Source organism: Podarcis melisellensis (genome assembly GCF_964234715.1).
Source record: "Podarcis melisellensis genome assembly, chromosome: 16".
Classification (NCBI taxonomy): Eukaryota; Metazoa; Chordata; class Lepidosauria; order Squamata; family Lacertidae; genus Podarcis; species Podarcis melisellensis.
The window spans coordinates 8,591,236-8,611,560 of record NC_138533.1 but is presented as its reverse complement, the minus strand read 5'-3'; the positions used below and the strand labels follow the sequence as shown (position 1 = coordinate 8,611,560).

At 48.6% G+C, this 20,325-nt stretch overlaps 1 protein-coding gene across 2 annotated transcripts in view; it reads left to right on the top strand.

Annotated features, from left to right (window-relative positions):
- The window catches only part of NUP210L (nucleoporin 210 like), a 54,891-nt gene that overhangs the window by 18,386 nt on the left and 16,180 nt on the right, over positions 1–20,325 (top strand). For both annotated transcript variants that reach the window (XR_014163469.1, XM_081891290.1), the window contains exons 15-26: positions 433–654; positions 1,504–1,677; positions 2,630–2,822; positions 5,043–5,131; positions 8,592–8,696; positions 8,925–9,026; positions 9,810–9,938; positions 12,418–12,545; positions 14,116–14,248; positions 14,642–14,704; positions 17,500–17,679; positions 19,762–19,842. Coding sequence is in view for 1 of the 2 variants with exons in the window: in XM_081891290.1 (XP_081747416.1) it covers positions 433–654; positions 1,504–1,677; positions 2,630–2,822; positions 5,043–5,131; positions 8,592–8,696; positions 8,925–9,026; positions 9,810–9,938; positions 12,418–12,545; positions 14,116–14,248; positions 14,642–14,704; positions 17,500–17,679; positions 19,762–19,842 (1,599 nt within the window). In the remaining variant the exon portion in view is untranslated. The remainder of the gene's footprint in view (positions 1–432; positions 655–1,503; positions 1,678–2,629; positions 2,823–5,042; positions 5,132–8,591; positions 8,697–8,924; positions 9,027–9,809; positions 9,939–12,417; positions 12,546–14,115; positions 14,249–14,641; positions 14,705–17,499; positions 17,680–19,761; positions 19,843–20,325) is intronic.

Here is a 20,325-nt window from a genome sequence, read left to right as displayed (position 1 = left end):
CCACTGCCAGTCAGTGTGTAGACAATACTGAGCTAAATGGTCTAGTTCAGTATAAAACAGAGTCCTTCATTTTGATGTTCTTTGTCTGCAACCTTGATCTATCATCTTACTAGTTTCCCGGGAACTAGGGGTGAGAATGGTGGTTAGAAAGCACAGACCTCCCTATTGAATCATAGAATCATAGAGTTGGAAGAGACCACAAGGGCCATCGAGTCCAACCCCCTGCCAAGCAGGAAACACCATCAGAGCACTCCTGACATATGGTTGTCAAGCCTCTGCTTAAAGACCTCCAAAGAGGGAGACTCCACCACACTCCTTGGCAGTGTGGCAGTCTTGGAAGAATTACAGGTGGGGAACCGGGGGTGGGGGTGGGGTCCTTGGGTCAATTCTTTGCAGGCCAAGGCAGTGTTGACTCCTTTATATAATAACTAGGCTGTGAACCCCGTGGAGGTGGCTTTGGTGACCTGGCATTCCGTGAAGGAGATGGTGTTTGAGGGAGGGCCCAGCCCATGGGTGTTGGAGCCATCCCGCTTCTTCTTGGAGCTCAGAGTGGAGCACAAGGACAAAGTCCACGTGGTGGAGGTTCGTTTGCCGGCCAAGAGGAAGCAAAACCAGTACATTTATCGGATTACATGCCTGGAGCTGGGGGAACAGGTAGGAAGAAGGTGTGTGCGTATTCTCTCCCCTCCCCCGCCCAAGACGTTAACAGGCAGCTAGATTGGTGACTGGGAGCGGCCGCCGAGACCACATAACGCCGGTCTTAAAAGACCTACACTGGCTCCCAGTACGTTTCCGAGCACAATTCAAAGTGTTGGTGCTGACCTTTAAAGCCCTAAAAGGCCTCGGTCCTGTATATCTGAAGGAGCGTCTCCACCCCCATCGTTCTGCCTGGACACTGAGGTCCAGCTCCGAGGGCCTTCTGGCGGTTCCCTCATTGCCAGAAGCAAAGCTACAGGGAACCAGGCAGAGGGCCTTCTCGGTAGTGGCGCCCTCCCTGTGGAACGCCCTCCCACCAGATGTCAAAGAGAACAACAACTACCAGACTTTTAGAAGACATCTGAAGGCAGCCCTGTTTAGGGAAGCTTTTAATGTTTGATGTATTACAGTATTTTAATATTTTTTTGGAAGCCGCCCAGAGTGGCTGGGGAAGCTCAGCCATATGGGCGGGGTATAAATAAATTATTATTATTATTTATTACTAAGAAACGTAATGGCCGATAAGGAAAGGCACAGCCTCCATAGTGCTGGCGCATCTTACAGAAAACAGCGCTATGATAGCTACATCTGTGCTTGGCTTATTCTCCCTTCTAGCTGTATGCACCGTCCACAGTGATGCCCCCTTTCCAGATTCAGTAGTTAGGAGATTTCAGCGTTTGTCTCTCTTAGTCTAACGCTTTAAAATGACCCCGTCCAAAGGCTCTGGTTACATCTAAACTTTATGCTTGGCTACATTTGCAAACCCTGCTGGCTGACAACCACTCTTCCTCTGCTGCTTCCCCAAAGGTGTTTACGTTCCAGGTGGGCAACCATCCGGGCGTGCTAAACCCCAGTCCTGCTGTGGAGATGGTGCAGGTGAGGTTCATTTGTGCCCACCCTGCCAGCATGGCTGTGACACCTGTGTATAAGCTGGCAGCTGGCACTCCGCCTTGCCCTTTGCCTCAGCACCACAAGCAGCTGGTAAGTGTTCCGGGAAAAGCTGGAAGCGCCACTGAAGTGCCTCAATGCACTCCATTTGTTTGGGAATCTTGGGAAGATGTTGGACAGTCTTTTTTTGTTGTTGTTGTTATTAGCCAGAAATTGAGCTCAGAAAGTTTGTATAACTGCAAGGAAAGTCCTTGTAGGGAAAATAGATGCTAGATAGATAGATAGATAGATAGATAGATAGATAGATAGATAGATAGATAAACAGACTTTAAGCAGTCCTTTTTCTGGGAGCACTCAAGGGTACACAAGTACCAGCACCACTTTTCCTAGAAGAAAAGCTCTGGATTTTAATATATATCTTTTAAATACAGTTGTACCTTGGATCTTGAATACCTTGCGACTCAAATGTTTTGGCTCCTGAATGCCGCAAACCCAGAAGTGAGTGTTCTGGTTTGCAAATGTTTTTTGGAAGCCAGACATCTAACATGGCTTCCACGGTTTCTGATTGAGTGCAGGAAGCTCCTGCAGCCAATCGAAAGCCGTGCCTTGGTTTTTGAACGTTTTCGGAAGTCAAACGGAATTCTGGAACGGTTTCTGTTTGAGAACCAAGGTACCACTGTATATTAATATTTTGTTGGGAGCTGCTCAGAGCGGCTGGGGCAACCCAGTCAGATGGCGACATAGGATTATTATTATTATTATTATTATTATTATTATTATTATATTTGCTGCCAGCCATTGTTATCAGGGTTTATCTTTCTTTAGTAGACCAAAGCTTTTAAAACAGAATCAGTCTAACGGACCAATCAGTTAAACATGGTATGTAATCTTCCAAGGTGTCATCATCGGTACCTTTCACGTTCTGCTGCCCTTGCTTTGCAGGGCTTCTGTGCTTTGGCACCGTAGATCACGAAGATGTGGTCCTTTCCCAGGTGCACACCGTTAAATGCAGGCTGCCTCCGGTGTCTTTTGGGATGCTTTGCAGGTCCCCGTGTCCAGTTTGAGGAACACCGTTTTGGAGCTAGCTCTGTTCGACCAGCACCGGCGGAAGTTCGATAACTTCACCTCCCTAATCCTGGAATGGATATCGGCCAATCAAAGCCTCGCTCACTTCGCTCTACCGAGGTCCATGCAGATGGTGCCGAAGGATGATGGGACTGGACAGACCAGGCTCCACGGTACGACTCGGCGTTGCGCTTCAGCAGAGAAACCAGTGGCTACTAATCAGAATGCCTATGTTCTTCCTCCGCTCCCAGAAGCAGTAATACGCCTCCAAAATAATACCTGTTGCTGGGAATTGCGCATGGAGAGGGTGGTGGGGTCCTTGAAGTCCTGCTTGCGGGTTTCTCCTTGGGGCATCTGGTTAGCGACTGTGAGAACTGATGCTGGATTAGAGGGGCCACTGCTTTGATCCAGTAGGCTCTTCTTATGTTCCCAGGCCCTTTAATGAGGAGACCATCCAAGCCCCTGTAGCTAGAACTGCCACAACCAGTGCTTTTTTATTATCTCAGTCCTGCTTCCGCCGCGCAATTTGGAAACCACAGGAAAGGAGACTTTCTGTGATTCTCACACCTTGCTTGCGGGTTTCCCACCTGGACATCTGGTCGGCTGCTGTGAGAACAGGATGCCAGATTAGATGAGCCACTGGCCTGAGCCACAGGGCTTTTTTTACATCTTTAAATGGGTTATTAATTACCGTATTTTTCACTCTATAGGATGCACTTTTTCCCCCTCTAAAAATTAAAGGGAAATGTGTGTGCGTCCTATGGAGCGAATGCAGGCTCCTTGGCTTCAGTGATAGCAATGTGAAGCCTCTGAAGCGCAGAGGGAGCGCTCCCTCCATGCTCCGGAGGCTTTGCGTTGCTTTCGCAGAAGCCTGGAGAGCGAGAACGGCCAGTGCGCACTGACCCCTCTCGCTCTCCAGGCTTCAGGGATAGCTACCTGAAGCCTTCGGAGCGCAGCGTGAGTTCCCGCTGCGCTCCGCAGGCTTCGGGTTCCTTTTGCTGAAGCCGGGAGAGCAAGACTCTCCCGGCTTCAGCAGAGAGGGAGAGCTGTGCAGTGCCCCTTCAGCCAAGAAAAATGGAAGGGGCTCTGTTTCTCCTGCCGCTTCGCTGAAGGGGCGCTGAGCAGAGAGGGGAATTTTTTTTTTTCTTATTCTCCCCCTCTAAAACAAGGTGTGTCCTATGGTCGGGTGCTTCCTATAGAGCAAAAAATACGTTTTGTGTATTGCACTTACGTCACACCTTTTTCTTCAAGGAGTTCAAGGTGGCCTTGCATGGTTTCCACCCATTGCTTTTCTTGAGCCAGTGTGGTGTAGTAGTTAGGAGCGGCGGACTCGTAATCTGGTGAACCGGGTTCGCTTCCCCGCTCCTCCACATGCAGCTGCTGGGTGACCTTGGGCCAGTCACACTTCTCTGAAGTCTCTCAGCCCCACTCACCTCACAGAGTGTTTGTTGTGGGGGAGGAAGGGAAAGGAGAATGTTAACCACTTTGAGACTCCTTCGGGTAGTGATAAAGCGGGATGTCAAATTCAAACCCCCCTCTTCTTCTTCTAGAAAAAAAGGTGCAGGTATTCACCATTTAGTAGTAGTTACTCCGCAAAACAACAACCCTGTAGAGTAGGTTTGGCTGAGGGGCAGTGAGCTTCATGGCCAAGTCGGGATTTGAACCCTGGACTTTCATGTCTTAATCCAGCACTCTAACCTCTACAATACACAGTAGCACTATCTCAGCTGCAGAAGCATCTGTCCTGCTGCAGCTTACTGGGATGAATTGGGGGGGGGGGGTTGGCATGGTGCAAACACATCGGCAGGTGTGCTGGATTAGCTCCATGGGTGTGTTTGCACCACGCTGGCCTCCCTGCCACTTCTCTCCTCTCCCTCACAATAAGCAACAGCGTCCCAACTGCCAGGACGTTAGTGTTGTTATGAGCCAGTGTGGTGTAGTGGTTAAGAGCGATGGACTCGTAATCTGGTGAACCGGGTTCGCTTCCCCGCTCCTCCCCATGCAGCTGCCAGGTGACCTTAGGCTATTCACACTTTTCTCTGAAGTCTCTCAGCCCCACTCACCTCACAGAGTGTTTGTTGTGGGGGAGGAAGGGAAAGGAGATTGTTAGCCGCTTTGAGACTCCTTCGGGTAGTGATAAAGCGGGATATCAAATCCAAACTCTTCTTCTTCTTCTTGTGGCTCCGCCCCACCTGGCAAGTCCCCTTTTGCTCATCCCTGTAATTTTATAAAAATTAAAACTTACTGTATCTCACATGCAAGAATGCAGTCTCCCTCACGCCTCCCTTCCTGTGTAAGAATGGCAATTTTAAAATACATTTGTTTCAATTTCTGCTTCCTTTTCTCTCCCTCCCTCCCTACCAATGCCATGTCTGCATCTGTTTTGGTCCCAGGACACCAGCTCCTTGAGGTGCGGCAGATCAAAGGGACGGTGTTGATCTCCGTCAACTTTGTGAAATATTCCGAGAGAGGGAGCCCAAGAGTGAGTGGAGGAGAAAATTGTTCCATGGAGAGGGCATTGTTGTGCTCGGGTCCTTGCTTGGAGGTTTTTAAGCAGAGGTTGGGTGACCATCTGCCCTGGGTGCTTTAGCAGAGATTTCTGCACTGCAGGGAGGTTGAACTAGGTGACCCTCAGGGTCCCTTCCAACTATACAATTCTATATGCATGGTAGACGTATGTAAGAACAGCACTGGCTGCCTGTTTCCTACCAGGCCAAGTTCAGGGTGTTACTGATACAGTGGAACCTCAGCTTTTGAACGTAATCTGTTGCGGAAGACCGTTCGACTTCTGAAACGTTCGAAAACTGAAAGCGGAAGCTTCAATACAATAGGGAAACTCAGAACGGAAGCCGCCTATCACGTTCGGCTTCCAAAAATCGTTCTAAAACCGGAGCCACTTCTGGGTTTTCGGTGTTCAGGAGCAGAAATGTATGACAATGGAGGTGTTCGACAACCAAGGCTCCACTGTAGTATATAAAGTCCTTAACAATTTACCTATCAGATCACCCTCCCCATATATGCCCACTTAACTGCTCTAATTTGCAAACAGGCACTGTTACAGATGCCATGTATTATTATTATTATTATTATTATTATTATTATTATTATTATTATTATTATTCCTTGACAGGAACTCAAGGCAGCTTATAGAAAAAAATTGCCTGGTCTGGTCTTGAAAACAGCAAAAAGCCATGGAAGCAGGGGATCAGGGGCCATAGAGTGCCAACGCCCCAGTCAAGACCAGAAAATAAGCAATTGCCCTCTCCCACATCTTGCAATATGATTGTCTCGTCAGAACCACACACCCCTCAAAAAAACACCCCAGTTTCCCTGAGAAAGGAGAGAACACCTTACTGCCTAAGCTTCTCAAGACATTTTGCAATGGAAAAGGGAGAAAACTGCAGCTGGGCTCTCTATCCTATCAGCTTTGGCGCCATGAGAAGGGATACCTAACATGCCAGATTAGCTGCCACATCTGAGTCCCCCTGGGTTGCAAGTATGTGTAGGGGAGGTAGGCACCAGAACTCATCCAGTATCACATGCAGTTACTTACCTGCTGCTAGATTTCTAGATACCTGTCCCACATTTGTAAGAAATTTATCTTTTGGTGCAGCAGCACTCAAACTTTGGAACTCCCTGCCTCTTGACATCAATCAGGCACCTTCACTGTGCTCCTCCCCAGCGGCTGCTCAAAACACTTTTGTTTAGGCAAGCCGACCCAGAACGTGGCGCTGTGGGTTAAACCACAGAGCCTAGGACTTGCCGATCAGAAGGTCGGCGGTTCGATCCCCGCAACGGGGTGAGCTCCCGTTGCTCGGTCCCTGCTCCTGCCAACCTAGCAGTTCGAAAACACAACAGTGCAAGTAGATAAATAGGTACCACTCTGGCGGGAAGGTAAAAGGCATTTCCGTGCACAATACTGGTTCTCCAGAAGCGGCTTAGTCCTGCTGGCCACATGACCTGGAAGCTGTATGCCGGCTCCCTCGGCCCGTAAAGTGAGATGAGCGCCGCAACCCCAGAGTCGTCCGCGACTGGACCTAATGGTCAGGGGTCCCTTTACCTTTACCCAGTATGGTGATATGTGTTTTAATGCGGTTTTGAGCTTATCGTTCATTTTTATTGTTTTTGAAGGTTTTAAATGGTTTTTCACCCACCCCACCCCCACCACAATAATGTCGTCATTCTGTTCTTTTTGTAAATCCCTCTTGAGCTTTTCCCCTACCGTCGAGCGGCATAGGAATTTCATTAAATAAATAAATGCAAAATGGTGTCGAGAAAGTGGGCAGAGAGGTGTTTTTTCTCCTTCATTGTACCTGAAAACCTGGGATCATCCAACGAAGCTGACCGTCGGGATATTTAGGAGAGACAAGAAGGGACGCCACGAGGTGGTCAGCTTAAAGCGGCTTTAGAAGGGGCTTAGACAGATCCACGGAGGATAAGACATATCAGTGGCTCCTAATCAGTATGGCAGTAGTAACTCTAGTATCAGAGGCCTCTGAAGACCGGGGGCTATGTCCAGGGGCACCGACTTATAAAAAATATTGGGGGGGCCCAAGACCTCCAAACCGCTGCTGCTGGGGGAACGAAAGGGGCGAGCCCCGGGCTGCCCCGACCTTAAGTGAACCTGTGAGGGCCCGCCCTTTGCGGCAGCCGATTGGCTGCCGCCATGGGCGGTGAATATTAATGAGCTAGGGGGAATCCCCGCTTCTCGCGGCGCCAGCCCCGCGAGATTGTTGATGGATCGAGAGCCTGCAACCCCACCCCCTCTCTAGATCGGGAGTGGCTTTGTTTTAACTCATTACTGAATGTATTTTAAAAGGTAACTATCGTCAAACAAAGAAAATAAAAAATACCAACATAATTTTGTGATTTTACAAAGCATAATATAACTAATAATTTTCTTAAATTATTGGGGGGGCAGAGCCCCCCCACACGAATTTTTGAGGGGCCCCATGGAGTCGGCGCCTATGGCTATGTCTTGCTCACGAGCTTCCCATCCACCTCTGGCTGGGCCATGGGGAGAACAGTGTGCTGGACTCAATAGGCCATTGGGTCTGTCCCAGCAGGGCTTTTCCTAATAATAATAATAATAATCATAATAATAATAATAATCATAATAATTTATTATTTATACCCCGGCCAGCCACTCTGGGCGGCTCCCAATCAAGTGTTAAAAACAATACAGCGTTACATATTAAAAACTTCCCTGAACAGGGCTGCCTTAAGATGTCTTCTGAACGTCAGGTAGTTGTTTATCTCTTTGACATCTGATGGGAGGGCGTTCCACAGGGCAGGCACCACTACCGAGAAGGCCCTCTGCCTGGTTCCCTGTAGCCTCACTTCTTGCAATGAGGGAACTGCCATATGGCCCTCGGCGCTGGATCTCAGTGTCCGGGCTGAACGGTGGGGGTGGAGACGCTCCTTCAGGTATACAGGACCGAGGCCGTTTAGGGCTTGAAAGGTCAGCACCAACACTTTGAATTGTGCTTGGAAACGTACTGGGAGCCAATGCAGATCTCTCAGAACCGGTGTTATGTGGTCCCGGCGGCCACTCCCAGTCACTAGTCTAGCTGCCGCATTCTGGATTAATTGCAGCTTCCGGGTCACCTTCAAAGGTAGCCCCACATAGAGCGCGTTGCAGTAGTCCAAGCGGGAGATAACTAGAGCATGCACCACTCTGGCGAGACAGTCCGCGGGCAGGTAGGGTCTTAGCCTGCGTACCAGGTGGAGCTGGTAGACAGCTGCCCTGGACACAGAGTTAACCTGCGCCTCCATGGACAGCTGTGAGTCCAAAATGTCTCCCAGGCTGCGCCTTGGTTGTTCCTGGGTGTGCACAGATCTGTTTCCTGCAGGAAAAGAAAAAGGGCACAGGTTTCCTTGGCGTTGGCTTGCCTTCTGCGGAAACACCCCGAGGCAGAATTTCTTGCCCTTTCTGCACACAGGAGGTCTCTAACTCCCCTGCCTCTGCCGCCGTGGAACTCATGCTGGTCGAGGACGTGACTGTGGTTCCGGATAACATCACCGTGTACAACCATCCCGATGTCAAGGTAGGGGCCAAGGAGCTGGGTGTGGGTCAGGTGGTGAGGAACCCTGCTCAGACCAGGGGCTCTTCGTGGAGAACTTTGGCAGAGGCAAAATAGGGCAACGGTGGCGACTCTGACCTTTGAGTAAAACAGAGCAGTCCCAGGTAAGCCAGTGCTCTGTGTGGCAACATTGAAAGAGTGGTTTTGTGGTCCTGGTGTGGACATTCCCCCCTCCCCTTCTGCTTTGCCTAGGAAGTGTTTGCGCTGGTGGAAGGGTCCGGTTACTTCCTTGTCAACAGCAGTGCACAGGAGATGGTGAACATCACTTACCTGGAAACAGAGAGCGCCATACAGGTGAGTGTCAAAGTGTGTTGCTCTGTGAGCCTTTATGAGGAGAGACAGCTAGGGCTTCAGGATCTCCTGCCAGCTATTCTTCCCCTTCTCTTAATTTGATAATATATAGGTTCATCTTCCATATTATTGCTATTGTTAATTATTATTTTTCTTCTTATTACTATTACGTTGTGAACTGCCCTGACATCTATGGATGAAGGGCGGTTTACAGATTTAATAAACAAACCAAAAATAGTAAATATTATTAGGCAAGCCTACCCAGGCATATGCTTTCATTGTGTATACTTGTATTTACATCTTACCCATCATATCAGTTGTTGCTTTTGAACGATAAATATTTTACACTGTTTTGTGTAATCTACTTAGACAGCTTCCTTCCTTCCTTCCTTCCTTCCTTCCTTCCTTCCTTCCTTCCCCTTCCCCTTCCCTTTTCCTTTTCCTTTTCCTTTTGGTTTTGGTTTAAGCAGTCTATATATGTTGCAAAGCAAAGTATTAACCCTGTTCTCCAGCCGAAAAATAGCTCTCAGGGGACTTGCAAGCATCAGTGGTAAGACAGCCTCAGGCTTCTGGTTTAAGAGACAAGACACAAAAGGAAAAGGGACTCGGAGGGAGGAGGCAAAAAGAAAAAATCCAGCTCTGGCACAATTTCTTACTTTACAGACTTCCTGTAGTAACCAAATTTATTTCAAAAGCCAAAGGATCGGGGCCCTGCCATCTCATACAGCCTGACAAGTGATGTCGCCTTTACCCTGCGAGCGACTGCTCCTGTCACTTTCCTTGCAGGTGGTTCCTGTCCTTCCTGGCTCTTTGACCTTGGAGATCTACGACCTGTGCCTGGCCTTCCTGGGACCTGCTACAGCCTACCTTCGCATCTCCAATATGTACGAGTTGGAAGTGGATCTTGTTGATAAGGTATGATGAGTATGCGTAAGCTGGCCAGAGGGGTGTCAGAGGGCATGAGTGGCCACTGGCTGCGTAGCCTTGATTTGCAGAGATTTGTGAGAGTGGGTTTCCCTTTGCACAGGGCCACTACAAAGGGAACACATACATCACCTGGCAGATAGATAAGATACGTACACTTCAGGTTACAGACTCCGCTAACCCAGAAATAGTACCTTGGGTTAAGAATTTTGCTGCAGGATGAGAACAGAAATCGTGCCTTGGCGGCGCGGCGGCAGCAGGAGGCCCCAGTAGCTAAAGTGGTGCCTCAGATTAAGAACAGTTTCAGGTTAAGAACGGACCTCTGGAACGAATTAAGTTCTTAACCCGAGGTACCACTGTATTCGCATGAGCCAATGGCCATAGCAACAGTAAAACATTACAGTATACGCCGAAAAGGAAATTTGATATAAGAGCACAATTTAAAGTCCTGAATCGGCAGTCAGTGAGTGGCCCTTATTCTGATTGCCCCAGCTACGAACCTAGCAAGCTTTGCTGTTATCTGCTCATCACCTGGCAGTGGGACGGGTAGAAACCCTGTAGCCTTGGGGAGCGAGGTCCCTGTGCCACAGGCACTGAATGTTACTTTGTCTGACTCCGCATCTCAGTCCTCTTGCTTTTCCGCTGGAGGGGCTGGAGCCCCAACCAAATCTGGAGGGGCACTGGGGTATGTGTGAGAAGAACCACGGCTCAGTGGTTGAGCATCGGCTTTGCACACAGAAGGCCCTGGTCCCATCCCAGTGGTATCTCCAGGTAGGGCTCTGCCTGAAACCCCTAGACAGCTACTGCCAGTCAGTCTACTGAGCTAGATGGACAAAGGGTCTGATGTGGACTAAGGGAGCTTCCGATGTGCCTGCTGTATGAAGAAGATAAGAAGGCCCCTGCTGGATCAGACCGTCTTGGTCTCACAACAACCAACCAGATTCCAAATACAAGATGGGTGACACCTGGCTTGAGAGCAGTACATGTGAAAAGGATCTAGGAGTCTTGGTTGACGACAAACTTGACATGAGCCAACAGTGTGACACGGCAGGTAAAAAAGCCAATGCAATTCTGGGCTGCATCAATAGGAGTATAGCATCTAGACCAAGGGAAGTAATAGTGCCACTGTATTCTGCTCTGGTCAGACCTCACCTGGAGTACTGTGTCCAGTTCTGGGCACCACAGTTCAAGAAGGACACTGACAAACTGGAACGTGTCCAGAGGAGGGCAACCAAAATGGTCAAAGGCCTGGAAACAATGCCCTATGAGGGACGGCTAAGGGAGCTGGGCATGTTTAGCCTGGAGAAGAGGAGGTTAAGGGGTGATATGATAGCCATGTTCAAATATATAAAAGGATGTCACATAGAGGAGGGAGAAAGGTTGTTTTCTGCTGCTCCAGAGAAGCGGACACGGAGCAATGGATCCAAACTACAAGAAAGAAGATTCCACCTAAACATTAGGAAGAACTTCCTGACAGTAAGAGCTGTTCGACAGTGGAATTTGCTGCCAAGGAGTGTGGTGGAGTCTCCTTCTTTGGGGGTCTTTAAGCAGAGGCTTGACAACCATATGTCAGGAGTGCTCTGATGGTGTTTCCTGCTTGGCAGGGGGTTGGACTCGGTGGCCCTTGTGGTCTCTTCCAACTCTATGATTCTATGATTCTATGGAAAGCCCCCAGGCAGAATAATAATAATAATAATAATAATAATAATAATAATAATAATAAGCAGGTGGCGCTGTGGGTTAAACCACCGAGCCTAGGACTTGCCGATCATAAGGTCGGCGGTTCGAATCCCCGCAACTGAGTGAGCTCCCTTTGATCGGTCCCTGCTCCTGCGAACCTAGCAGTTCGAAAGCACATAAAAGTGCAAGTAGATAAATAGGTACCACTCTGGTGGGAAGGTAAACGGCGTTTCTGTGCGCTGCTCTGGTTCGCCAGAAGCGGCTTAGTCATGCTGGCCACATGACCCGGAAGCTGTACGCCAGCTCCCTCGGCCAATAAAGCGAGATGAGCGCCTCAACCCCAGAGTCGGTCAAGACTGGACCTAATGGTCAGGGGTCCCTTTAACTTTTACTAATAATAATTTATTATTTATACCCTGCCCATTCCAGCAAAGTAGTACAGTAGTCTGTTAAACATTAAAAGCTTCCCTGAACAGGGCTGCCTTCAGATGTCTTCTAGACGTCTGGTAGTTGTTCTTCTCTTTGACATCTGGTGGGAGCGCGCTCCACAGGGCGGGTGCCGCTACCGAGAAGGCCCTCTGCCAAGCTCAAGAATCCAAGTGCAAGGGCCCTCTCCTGCGGTTTCCAGCAGCTGGTATTCAGAAGCATCGCTGCCTCCAACCACTGGAGGCAGAGCGTCGCCATCATGGCTAGTAACCCTCGACACCCTTCTCCCCCATGAATTTATCTAATCCTCTCTCAAAGCCATCCAAGTTGAGGACACCCTGGAACCCTCTGCCTTCTTCCCCAGATTGAGGTCGGAAAATCGGTGCTGGTCTCCGTGCGCGTCCTGGGACATCACCGGTACCCTTTCCGGAGTAAATACTTCGTCTACATGCGGCTCCAGCTGAAGGCAGCCTCCCCTATTGTCACACTGACGTAAGTGCCCCGCATCTCCTGTGCTTTGACTTCTGCTTCTTAAGAGGTCATCTTAAGAGGGAAGGCGTTCTCCTTCCCTGCTCTCACACTCCATCCAAACAGTTGAAACCCACAAAACCGACCAAGTCCACAGTGTCAAAACTTGTGGTCGAAACTGCAAGAGCTGTAGCTCAGTGTGCCTTTTTTAAAAGTTAAATCCCCAATGGCATCTCCCGGCAGGGCTGGGGATGTCCCCTGCCTGAAACCTTAGAGAGTCCCTGCCAATCATTGTAGGCAGTACAGTGGTACCTCGGGTTACATACGCTTTAGGTTACAGACTCCGCTAACCCAGAAATAGTACCTCGGGTTAAGAACTTTGCTTCAGGATGAGAACAGAAATTGTTCTCCGGCGGCACGGCAGCAGCGGGAGGCGCTATCAGCTAAAGTGGTGCTTCAGGTTAAGAACAGTTTCAGGTTAAGAACGGACCTCTGGAACGAATTAAGTTCTTAACCAGAGGTACCACTGTAGTATGTGAGACAAACTGATTCCATATGTGGCATATTCCAATGTTCCTTTTTAATCCAGCTCTTTATTTAGAACTGTGAGGGATCTTACTTGATTTTTAGGAAGTCAGGCTAGGCATGTCTTCCGTCCGAAACTCCTGAGAACTGCTGCTGGCCTGTGTAGAAAACACTGCAGTAGATGGAACAGGGGTCCTTTTAAAATCAGGTCATTATTCAAAGCCATGAGGTCTGGAACCTTGCCTTATTCTTTAAGAGAGGAGCATAGGCCTATACGGCCTAGGACCCTCGTACCTACGGGACCACCTCTCCTGGTATGCCCCACAGAGAAACCTACGGTCTGCAAATAATAACATACTCAAGGTCCCAGGCCTCAGCGAGGTTAGCTGGCCTCAACTAGAGCCAGGGCCTTCTCGGCTGCGGCTCCAATCTGGTGGAACGCTCTGTCACAAGAGACTAGGGCCCTGCAGGACCTGACATCTTTCCGCAGGGCCTGCAAGACAGAGCTGTTCCACGAGGCCTTTGGTCAGGGCACAGCCTGACTCCCTCCTCTGGCAACCTGCACAGAATTTTGCTTAATCGGTTGCCATCAATTTGATTTTAATTAATTTTTATAATGAAATATTTTTAGAATGTGTGATTATTTGACTGTTTGATTATTTGATTGTTGTTAGCCGCCCTGAGCCCGGCTTCGGCTGGGGAGGGCGGGATATAAATAAAATTTATTATTATTATTATTATTATTATTGCTCAGATGCAGTGCAGAAGGTCCCAGGTTCAACCCCCGGTGTCTCTGGGATGGCTGTTGCACGTTTGACAAGCTCTTCCCATGGCAGCCACACTGAAAATGGCAGAGCTGATCCCTGTCAGGGAAACTCTTATTGTCACGCAGCCGATCTTTCTTCTTTGTGAGCTCCGTCATTTGGCTAGTGTCATGCCCAGGACAGTAGCTGTTCAGCAATGTGAAGATGGGTGCCAGAGACCAGCCTGAAAATCTGCTTGGCCTGTCCTGGTGCACTCCCTTGCCCAGGTTGGACAAAATGCAACCATACCAAACCTCTCTTTGCAGGCTAATGGAGGAAGTGGGTGACTATTCCGAAGTCTACGTCCTCCGAGCCATGGCTGTGGGGCAGACAAGTTTAGTGGCCGTGGCCTGGGACAAAATGGGAGTCAAATTCACCTCGGCGCCTCGGAAAGTGGAGGTAAGGAATTGCAGCCGCTGGGCTGTCAAAAAACCCAGGCACACGGGGAAAACGGTTTGCAAAAAACGTCTCCTGTGGTTTTAGAACCAGAGGTGTTAAGAACTTCATGCGCAAGTTCTGTGAAATGTTCCTTTGGCCCTGGCTGCAGATTTGAATGAAAAGATAATGGACTCTATAGCACAACCTTCTCCCAGCCTGGTGCCTTAATAGTTGTTCTGGACTACAACTCCCAGTATCCCTGACCACTGGCCGTCCTGGCTGAGGCTGATGGCAATTAAAGTTCAGCAACGACAGATGGGGGAAGGCTGGTCCTGTGTGTGTGTGTGTGTGTTTTTTTTAAAGACAGCCTCAATTCCCACGTGGCCAAATTTGACGGCTGTTGTATTTTGCCAGGTCTTCCCACCATTCAAGCTCATCCCAGAGAAAATAACCCTCATTCCACACAACATGATGCAGGTAAGTTCAGAGTATCAGTTGGATGAAACCATCCTATTGGCTATGCCCATCTCCCACCCTTCCCTCCCACCCTTCCTTCCTTCTTTCCTCGGCATAGGTTACCCTGAGATGAGTCACTGTGCCTACAGGACCATGTCAGTCGATACAATCCATGTTTCCACTGGAGGAGAGCAGATCCAGGCCCCATCTGTACTATACATTTAAAGGAGTATTATACTCCTTAAAACAGCTCCTCAAAGCATTTTGGATATTGTGGTTGGTTATGAGTGCTGAGAGTTGTTAGGAGACCTCCTGTTCTCCCTCACAGAGCTTCAATCCCCAGAGTTCCCTGAGTAAAGGGATTGTTTGGTACAGTGGTGCCCCGCAAGACGAATGCCTCGCAAGACGAAAAACCCGCAAGACGAAAGGGTTTTTCGGTTTTTGCGACGCTTCGCTAGACGATTTTCCCTATGGGCTTGCTTCGCAAGACGAAAGCCCATAGGGAAATCTCCGGGGACCTCTTTTAAATGCTGGCGGTGGGGAGCAAAGCCTTCCCCCCCCCCCTCCGGACTTCAGAAGAGGTCCAGGAAGGCCGGCAGGGGCGAAAGGCTTTGCTCCCCACCACCAGCATTTTAAAAGCGGTCCGGGATAGCAGGGAAGCGCTTCCTGCTATCCCGGACGGCTTTTGAAGGCAGGCGGGGGGGGGAGCAAAGACTTTTGCCCCCCGCCAGCCTTCAGAAGAGGTCCAGGACCTCTTCCGAAGGCGGGCGGGGGACAAAAGTCTTTGCTCCCCCCTGCCTGCCTTCCCGGGAGAGCGGGAAGGCAGCGCTGCTTCTCCGCTCTCCCGGGAAGGCAAGCGGGGGGGGGGGGAAGCAAAGACTTTTGCCCCCCGCCAGCCTTCAGAAGAGGTCGGGGGACAGACTGTCCCCGGACCTGGTCTGAAGGCGGTTTCCATAGGAACGCATTAATTGATTTTCAATGCATTCCTATGGGAAACCGCGCTTCGCAAGACGAAAAACTCGCAAGACGAAAAGACTTGCGGAACGAATTAATTTCGTCTTGCGAGGCACCACTGTACGTCACTCTAGAAATTGTAGCTCTGGGAGAGGAAGAGGGGAATCTGCTAACAACTTTTAGCACCCTCAACAAATGACAGTTCCCAGGATTTTTTTGAGTAAGCCATGGCTGTTTAAAGTACTGTGGTACTACTATAAATGTATAGTGTAGACTGGACTACATATTCAGACCTGCCTTCTTCCCAGTACCAAAGGTTTTACCTCGGGGAGCTATCCAAGGTCCTGGAGAGCCTCCTTCTTGCCCCTAATCCTTGCTACTGGGTAATGAGCTTGATCCAGTGCCACCTCCCTTCCTTGGGAGCTCTCCCAGGTCCTGAAATGCCTCCTATACAGCGCTGCTACCACAAACAGGGATGGGGAGAACAGTGACCCTCCGGATACTGTTGGACTCCAACTCCTAACAGCCCCAGCTATTGGGGCCTGGAGTCCAACATCATTTATGGAGAGCCACATACTCCCTGTCCCTGCCTTACCTAGAACTTTCACTCCTCCTTTCTGCTTGTAAAGCAGAGTTTTTTCTGCCCTTTCATCACAGATTTAGATAACGTCACAGGGAGGGCAGGTCAGCTTGTTCTATCAGTTAATTCAGTTACAAATTCATTAGCAAACTGCCTAGAATTGATTTTGCACGATTAATCAGTTTCTCTGTTCAAAAATTGACCACTTTTATCACCCCTTCCTAGCCTCCTGTCATATCTGCAGCAAATAGTAGGGATTCTAGTACATGACATACATTAAAAGCACATTACCTCCCACAAAGAAAGTTTGGGACAGTAGTTTGTTAAGGGTGCTGGAAATTGTATGACATGGAGGGTTAAACTACCATTTCCAGGACACTTTGGGGGAAGCCATGTTTCTTAAACATATGGTGTGGGGTGGGGGGTCTAATTGCCTCTTACACCTGGCTTTGATTGGTAGGTTGTGGGATCCTAAGTATAGTAGACCCCTCAAATCTGAGGTTTCCCCACTCCTTTTTTTAAAAAACAACTTGTTTATTCAAAATTAAAACAGAACATATTAGCCAGAAACATATCATCCTTATTTCCCCCCATTTTTCCTCCCTCCCCCCCACCCTCCCACACAAAACCCACCCACCCCCCGACTTCCCTCAGTTCCAGTCTTTGATCTCTCTAAAAATGCTGTTTTCTGCATGTTACACAGTTGTATAGATCCTCAAACCATTTAGCTGATTATTATCAAATAAAAGTTTGTGAATGTTTATTCAAAACCAGCCAAGGAGTCCAGTTCGCTTTGTTGTGTCTTCAAATACTTTGTAAAGGGTTCCCGTTCATCTTTAAAGTCATAGTTATCCTTGTCCCGTAGCTTGTATGTCAGTTTTGCCAGTTCTGCATAGTCCGTCAATTTTTCTTGCCATGATTCTTTAGTTGGGGTTTCTTCAGTCTTCCATCCTTGTGCTGTTAAAACTCTCGCAGCCATTGTCACATACATGAAGATGTTTTTTCAGCTTTTTTGGCAGATCTTTCCCTACAATCCCTAATAAAAATGCTTCAGGTTTTTTTAAACAAATGTTAAATGGAACATTTTCTTCAATTCGTTGTATATCATTTCCCCAAATTTTTCAATTACCTTACAATCCCACCACAGGTTTCCCCACTCCTGATGTAGGCCAGGATCCTCTCTGTGATAGACTGGAGGGGGAGGGGGGCGTTGTTCCCAGCTGGTGGCAGAGTGATGTCATGATCCAGGATGCTTCTGCCTTCTTCTTCCGATCTGCTGCAGGTGATGTCAGAGGGCGGCCCACAGCCCCAGTCCCTCATTCACTTCTCCCTCAGCAACCAGTCTGTGGCCACAGTTAACGGAGTGGGGCAGGTCCTGGCCAAGGCTGTGGGCACAGCCACAATCCTCGGGACCATTCGGGCTGTCAACGAAGACACGGGAAAAGTCATTGTCTTTTCACAGGTACTTCCCCCTCCTTCTCCACATCAAATGCTCACTTGCTGCTCTGTAATCTGAAACCTTCGACCGCTTTCACCATTTAAGTTCTTTCCCCTCCCCTTGAAACCATGAGGCGCCTAGTACCTCCTCCAGTCTCCAGTGCCAGATTTAGGTTTGATAAGGCCCTAAGCTACTGAAGGTAATGGGGCCCTTTATATGCCCAGCTGTCCTTTGTCAACAACAAATTGTCACTCTTTTTTGTGTTGAATATATGCTATATGGCAATTTATGGACCTAACGGGTATCTAAAGCCATTTGCACATAACAAAATATATATTTTATCAAAGTAACTGCTGAACTGACATGCAATTAAGAATAAGTATATGAATAGTGAAATACAATTAAGAAGAAGTATATTAATAGTGAAATAATTACCAGTGATATTTGAGGAAGCAGGCTAGCAGATGGGGCCCTAAGCTATAGCTTGTTTAGCTTATATGTAAATCTGGTACTGGTTCCCACCCTGGGTCCTGTTCCTTGACCACATAGAGCGTGATGCTGAGAATCGGGCTGGCCTGAGTCTGGCTGCCTTGGTTGTTGCGAATGAGCAGTCAGTGCCTTAAGGAAATGCGAACATTTCATGACTGTGGGTGGTCTCCTGGGCGAGCTGTTCATTTGCTGAACGGTGTGGGGTCTGAGGTCACTGCTGTGCTGAGGGGAGTGTGTGAGAAACAGCAGCTTGGAGCTTGAATTACTATTATTATTATTATTATTATTATTATTATTTATTAAATGTATTAGCTGCTTCTTTTGCCTTAGCAACTCAAGCAAAAACAAAAACAAAATTTCAAAAGGCAGTTCTATTTTTTTAACAAACTACTTCATTAAAACATCTCTCCCACACAAAAAGAAAGGGATGTGAAACCTTTTCTTTATTGGTAACTTCCTGGGGACTGTATTTCAGTAGGAGGTGGGGCCAGAAGCAAAAGCGGGAAGAACAATGAACGCAAATTACGGTGGTACCTCAGGTTACGATCTTAATTCGTTCCGGAGGTCCATTCTTAACCCGAAACCGTTCTTAACTTGAGGCGCGCTTTCACTAATGGGGCCTCTTGCTGCCACTGCACCGCCGACACACGATTTCCATTCTCATCCTGGTGCAAAGTTCTCAACCTGAGGTACTACTTCCAGGTTAGCGGAGTTTGTAACCTGAAGCGTTTGTAACCCGAGGTACCACTGTACATCTTTTTGTACAGTAGGCTAGTTTCTACACACACATACACCCCCCTTCCTATTGGTTGTTCCATCCAGTGTTGCTTCTGGCTCCGCCCACCGCTGCCACAAGGTCCCCAGAAGGTTGCCGTCAGGTTGAAGTGTCAGCATGGCCCTTGAGCCAGTGCCACCAACTGGACTCATCCACTTCAGCCCCGACTGGGCTAGGCGAGCTGGGAAGCACTTCCAGAGACCACCTTTCTCACAGGAACAGGTCAAAGTGCTGTGGACTCACAGCTTAGAGTTGTGAGCACCGGATTCACTCCAACAAGAAGACATTCGTCGCACAGCAGAGTATAGCAGAGTCTAGCAGAGTATAAACGACTTGGAGAGCAGCTCTGTAGAATAACTTCTTTATCTACAACTGTCATACAAACTATATACAGAGCTAAATGAGGTCTAAGCATAAAGAATGCTGCACTGCACTGAGTGTCTGCAGCTGCTCTTAGCAGCAACCTTATCTATACACACGATCTCTAACACTCAGTCTCTCTCTCTCCGATACATTGACTGACTGACTGACTCTTTAATGTGGTGCTGGAGCAGAATAAGTAGAGAGCAGAACACTGCTCCTCCTCTCTGGAGAATCAGCAGACTCTTGGATATGGGAGGGGTGAAATCTCCTCATGAAGAAGCATCTGATTTGGCCAGACGCTCCATAGCGTTTTCTGTTTGTTGCTCTTGGAACTTCACAGGTCCCAAGTGTGGGGCGCACATGGCTCCCCCAGCAGCTGCCAGTCCACTTGTCAGCCTGCCGCAGAGGAGCCCCCAGCTGGGTAATCTTAGGCAAGCTGCGCCTTTTCTTCTGGTCTCCCTTCTGCCTTCCCCCCACAGGACCAAGTCGACCTGGAAGTTGTTCAGCTACGAGCGATAAGAATCCACGCTCCTGCCACCAGGCTCATTACGGGGACCAAGGTAGGTCTGCCCTATAATCACCAATGGACATCTTCTCTGTGGATATATAAGCCAACTAAGTTCTACTCAGAGTCACGGCTCTTAATGTCAGTGGCCCTCCCTGGCGTAGGACTCGCATTGCATGCAACCAAGAGACAGGCGTGGCTGACTTCTCCCTCCTGAACTGAGCCCATGTTAAGGATCCCACCCCAGTTTGTTTTATTTCACTTCAACAAATTGCATATTGCAAATTGTAGTTGTCTCTAAACGGTGTACAGGGGACCCAGTACGTTTTTTTAAAAGACTTTAAACTGTAAAATCAGAATTCAGTAAAAAAACTCGCTGGAATTAAGTTAAAGAAGGGGGAGCGGAAAGGCTGATCTCCTGGAACGAGAGCTCACCGCTTCAAGAGTCTTCCTGTTCCATGTCATACGTCTCTTGTATGTTAGGACAGTCCTCCTAATGTTTATTTCATTTATTTCAACTACCTGCCACTTAATTGCA